The sequence below is a fragment of the Anthonomus grandis genome, chromosome 22 (genome assembly GCF_022605725.1).
Source record: "Anthonomus grandis grandis chromosome 22, icAntGran1.3, whole genome shotgun sequence".
NCBI lineage: Eukaryota > Metazoa > Arthropoda > Insecta > Coleoptera > Curculionidae > Anthonomus > Anthonomus grandis.
In genome coordinates, this window is record NC_065567.1 from 33572610 (window position 1) to 33578495 (window position 5886).

General features: G+C 31.3%; 1 protein-coding gene across 1 annotated transcript; it reads left to right on the plus strand.

Moving 5' to 3' along the window:
• The first annotated feature begins 569 nt into the window (after window positions 1–569).
• On the plus strand, window positions 570–2524 carry LOC126748273 (putative glutathione-specific gamma-glutamylcyclotransferase 2). Its single transcript, XM_050457385.1, has 3 exons — window positions 570–807; window positions 1778–1956; window positions 2013–2524. Exons 1-3 carry the CDS (start codon window positions 728–730, stop codon window positions 2327–2329), a joined length of 576 nt encoding a protein of 191 aa, XP_050313342.1. The 5' UTR covers window positions 570–727; the 3' UTR covers window positions 2330–2524.
• The last annotated feature ends 3362 nt before the right edge of the window (window positions 2525–5886 follow it).

The window sequence follows — 5886 nt, forward strand, 5'->3', positions numbered from 1 at the left end:
CTATGCAATTAATTTTTAGGCTAAAGGTATGTTTATTAACGAACTCTCGATCAGCTGCTCAAAAAATCATGTTTCTAGGTGTACAAAGTAATGAATAGAAGTTGAAGATGGACCTTAAAAGACGACATGCCTTGTTGTAAATTTTAAATCAACATAATATTGGGCGAAAAAAGATGGCATTTATTTTGCTTTAATTAATATAAGAAAAAATGCCCCTCACTCATTCTCAAGTCTGGGACATCATGGGGCAGTAAACAGAAGATTCCTTATTGTTAATATTATTCAATTAAAATTAAATAAACATAATGGGCAAACAACGTAATAAAAGAGAACAAGTAAGCAATTAAATTAACATCAGACCCATTTAAGTTATGCATAATTTTAATGGTTTTATGTCCAACAAGTTTATATTGTTGTGTATATGAATTTTTTCCCATGTTTATTGTTTTTTAAATTTCCAACTGTTGAGTAATATTTGATGAATCTGGCAACGGTGCTTATTGATCGTGACCATGCGCTTTCGGCACCACGTGCCCGGTTCTCGAATGTTATCAACCTCAGGCAGTAAAATTCAATATCATTTACTTACACAACTTTGGCCAGCTGTTTGTGACGTACGATACGTTTAAACAAAAGGATTTTTGTTTGAACACAGGCTTTATCTTTAGTTTAGTTTAATTTAATTTTGGCGCTTTGTTTGCAGTTTTTCAAAAAAAAAATTAAAACAATGTGGGTGTTTGGCTATGGATCTTTAATGTGGAAAGTGGACTTTCCTTTTAGTGAGAAAATTGTGGGATATATTAAAGGGTATGGTTATATGTTTTATAGCTTAGGTAATGTTTTAATTAAATCTTATTGCCCCATTTATCAGTTAAATTTCCTTATTCACTCAAATTAAAAATATTCAATATATATATTTTAATTTAAGTGAATAAGGAAATTCTTTGGCAACTTTTTGGCACCCAACATTGGCCTCAAAAGTTTCGAGATGTTAGGAACTATTGGGAGTATTATCTTTCTAATAGTCTAGTTGAATGCAGGACGTTAAATATATGAAAAAATCGCCAAAAATTATAAAGATTGCGCGCATAATTTTTTGGCAGTGGTTTTTAAAAGTTGAATTTATTTAATTTTTCTGGCATAAATTTTGTTTAATGAAAATTTTGTTTTGTTTTCGGATGTTGTCTATCGATAGCAATGTCTTGAACTTAGCCTATAGATCACAAAAATACAGCAAGGTTATGTTCGGATCTGCATAGATCTTTAAAAATTTGGAAATATTCAAGAATGGTAATTCTTTTGCTTCAATTTACCCTCAAAATTTTTAAGTTCTCAGGAATTACTCATAATAGGACTTTTCTGCTTATCGTTGAGAAATCGATTTCGAAAGTCGAAAATACTAAAAGAAACGTCCGAATTATAAAAACTGAGGCCATTTAATTATCTTTCAAAGTTAGGGATATTTTTATTTTTCGTATATCTCTTATCAGGTATTATGATCAAACATTTTTGAATACCACTTTCCTTTTGTAGCGGAATTCCATGATTTTGTTTTCAATACAAGACAAAAATACATTAAAAAATAAATTATCACCAATGAATCAATATTTAATAACACGTGCATGACTGCGAGCTAATACAGCGTTCTTCCTTACTTATAAGAAAAATTAAACTATTTGGTTTTAATATAAAAATTTCAATATATCTCTAAAGGGTCTTATGATGAATTATGGACATTTAATAACAAATCCTCTATTAACTACATTTTTATTTTCAGTTATGAAAGAAAATTCTATCAATACAGTACTGACCATCGAGGTACTCCTGAAAATCCCGGTAGAGTTGTCACACTTATTCCGGCCAATAAAGAGAGCAGAGTTTATGGTATTGCTTACAGAATACCAGATGATGAAGTAGATAAAGTAATTGAGCATTTGGACTTTCGAGAAAAAGGCGGTAAGAAATTCTTCTCAATTCTTTTCTTAAAACATAAATTCTCGTTCTTCTTTTAGGGTATGAAAGATGCCCAGTGATGTTCTACCCAAAAGATCAACAGGCTCATCAACCATTTGAAATGATAATATACCTGGCTTCCCATGAAAACCCCAACTATGCTGGACATGCTGATCTAGATGATATTGCACGTACCGTGGTTGATTCTATAGGACCCAGTGGACCAAACATAGATTATGTATGTAATTTAGCCAAAGTTATGAGGGAAGTATTGCCTGAGGCTAAAGACGATCATCTCTTTGAGCTAGAGGAAAAAGTGTTGGCTCTACTAAAGGAAAAAGGGATTCGCGCTGGAAATCAACGGGCAGAAGCTTGAAGCCTTTACTATTTGTGATAATATTGTGTCAGTATTTTTAATAACAAAGAGCTTGTTCTATATTTAATACAGGTGAATTTAATTAGTATATAAGTATTTAAAAGAATTTTAAGATACAGTGCCAACTGTAAGTATTTTAAACTATTGATAGCAAGTACCCAATATATTTTTAGTTACAGTAAATCTTTTTTTGCATAGGATTTTTTAATATGTTCAATCATCAAGGTCGTTTTTATCATTTTCAACTCTATCGTTGAGAAGGCAATATTATGCAAACTGATCGAGAAAAGGAGTTTTCCAATTTACTATCGTGCAGAAAGTATTTACTTTACACACTGTCCAGAGTATATAATGTTAAACTTTTTAATGCAATGCATTAAGTGCTGCTTCATGTGACATTTAATTTATAATTTGGTAAAATTAACAGCGACATGAAATTCAATGCAAGCCATTAATTTTGCCACAAAAGAAACACAATGTAGTATACATAATTATATACTAATTTTTGCAATAACGTGAAGAAATTATTTTGATAAAAAACATCTTGATTAAATAACAACAAATAGCAATATTATATAATAAGCTTTGCTCTATCTCTAGTCCCAGGTTCAAATCCGCTCAATTACATAAACTTACTTTTCTTTTACTATGGTAATTAGGTGAACAAATAAATTTGGTATTTATTATTTTATTACAATTATTTTTTTTATTACTTTAATAATTAAACATCAAAATAATTATGTATTTTTGGGTTTTATTTAGAATGTTGCTATTAAGTAGTATAATAGTAAGTAGATTTATTTTTAAAAGAAGTTGTTGGGCTTCTACGTATCATTTATTTAAATCCGTGTTAACACACTATTATTAAAAATTATTATTAAGGGCTCTAAATATATCATCTTGAGATAACGCACTTGCATAACCAGAACCTTTTCAGAAACCGGACTGATATTCAGGGATTAATTTATTGTAATTTAAACGTTCTAGAATCTGGTTGTTCATATTTTTTTCCAAAACTTAAGAGACAACAGAAAGAATAGATAAAGATCAAATTTAATTAAATTCTGTATTTGGCAAGGTAATTACATATGTTTTTTTGCATTGATTAGAAAAATAATTATTTCCAATGCAAATATTTATAATATGAGTTAAGGGATTAAGTATAGCAGGGTAGCGTAGTAGCATAAGAGTTCAGTTCTAAATGCTTTACTCTATAGTTTTTAAAATATCAATTATTTATATTTTAAAAACTAATTAATTGATTAACTCATATAATTAATTAGGATTATTGTGGTTTTAATTTAGATTTATAAAAAAATTATTAAGTTTATTTACGCATTGCAGAGTTGAAAAGTTGAAAATTTTTTTTTTTATAAAGTTCATTTCACGCATCTTTCTTACGATTTATATGTTGCAATTTCCAAATTTATATGCTAAATAGGCTTTTTTTTCTGCTCGTATAGCACAAGTTGTAATTCCCGTACTGTTTATAAGTATTCCAGTCATTTTGGTAACAAATGTTGATAAACTTATATTTAGGCTTTAACTCGTAATTCGTATATGATTTATTTTTACCCTTAACATATTTTAATAGAGCATGCAAGTTAATAACCTCGAACAATGATTGATTAAATAAAGTTTGATGTCTGTCATATGCCAAGGAATTAATGCTATACATATACAAGGTGTTCCGTTGTTACAACCTTCTAGGGCAGATAGAAAACGTCAAAAGAAAAACAAAAGTTTATATAAACATGGGTCCGGAAAAGCTTCCTCAGGGAGCTAGAGCTCTTTGAAAATAACCTTTAAAAACTAGTTTTTTTTTAATAGCTCCGGAACTAATTTAGCTACCGCAACCAATTTTGGGAGATAAATTATTGTTAGTACGTTTATTCTTTTGAACCTACTAAATAAAAAAAATATTTACCAGGGGCTTCAGAATCAGGGGGGTATTTGGTAAATTTAGGCCCATTTCTTTAAGACTTTAATTTCTGCCCGTTTGGGCATTAGATTATGATGTTTCTATGCTTTTTACATAAAAAGGTGCTCTTAGTAAAAGTCAGTAAATATCACCGTTTTTGTGGAAATTGACTAAAACCAAACTAAGATACAGCACCTGAATTAATTATTTTAATAATAATAATAATAATGCTAATTCATTGCCACTGTCAGTATTTTTTACATAATATTAATTTCCTTTTTATTACGGTTAAGTAATGGAAGATTACACTTTTGCTGAATACTTTGCTGAATGTAATGGTAGAGCTGCTTCTCGACTATATGAAGAGCGGTTTCCCGAAAGGCGAATCCCAGCTCACACACTTTTTGAGAAAAGGGTCAATCAACGGCTCAGGAAGACTGGCTCCGTTAAAAAAAAACGCCAAGATAATGGTGCGCAAAGGAACATCCGAATCCCGGATTTTGAGGAAGAAGTGCTTCAGCGATTTGAAGATAACCATCAGTAAGTACTCGAGCAGTAGCTGATGCGATGCATGTAAATCATGTTAGGAACGTTGTTAATGAACAGCTTCTTCGGCCCTACCACCTGCAAAAGGTGCAATCATTAGGACCCAATGATTTTATGCTCCGCGTGAATTTTTGCCAGTGGTTTCTTGACCGGTGTACAGAAGAACCTCAATTTCCAAAAAATATGTCCTTTTTACTGACGAGGCTTTATTTACTAAAGAAGGCATTTTTAATTCTAAGAATAATCATGTGTGGAGTGAGGAAAACCCTTATGGTATTCATTTTAGGAGCTATCAACATAAGTTTTTGGTCAATATGTGGGCCGGCATTGTTGGAGAACGCTTATTTGGTCCAATTATGTTGCCTCCTCGTTTAACGGGAAATATTCATTTAAATTTTTTAAGAAATGTACTGCCAAAACTATTAGATGATCTGCCCCTAAATATACGACAGAACTTATGGCTACAACACGATGGAGCGTCAGCTCATTTTTCACTTATTGTCCGCGAGTTTATAAATAAAAATTTTGGAAGGCGCTGGATTGGCCGCGGAGGCCCTGTCACCTGGCCAGCGCGCTTACCAGATTTGACACCCTTAGATTTTTTTCTTAGGGGCATATGAAAAGTCTCGTATATGAAACTCCAGTCGAATCAGAAGAAGACCTGGTGGCCAGAATTTCCGCAGCTGCTAAAGTAATCCAAACCACGCCTGATATTTTTAACCACGTCAACCTTAATATGGTGCGTAGATACAATAAATGTATCGATCGTGGCGGCCGGCATTTTGAGCAATTAATATTTTAAGTTTATTTTTGTAATACCAATCTTTAATAAAATTTGTTTACGTTTCTATAATTGTTAATTTGGTGGTTTTTTATTACACTTAAAATCATTTAAACATTTTATGCCTCAAGGTAATTAAGTGACAGGACTCTATGGACTAGTCTTTCTACTTGATATAATAGTCCAAATTCCTCCAAATTTGATTTCTGAGCTTCAGTTTGAGAGCTCAGACTAGTAGCGAAAGTGAAAAATAAAATTTTGTTATTCCTTACTTTCGAATTGGAAAAGGGAAAAACTAATACAAGAAAA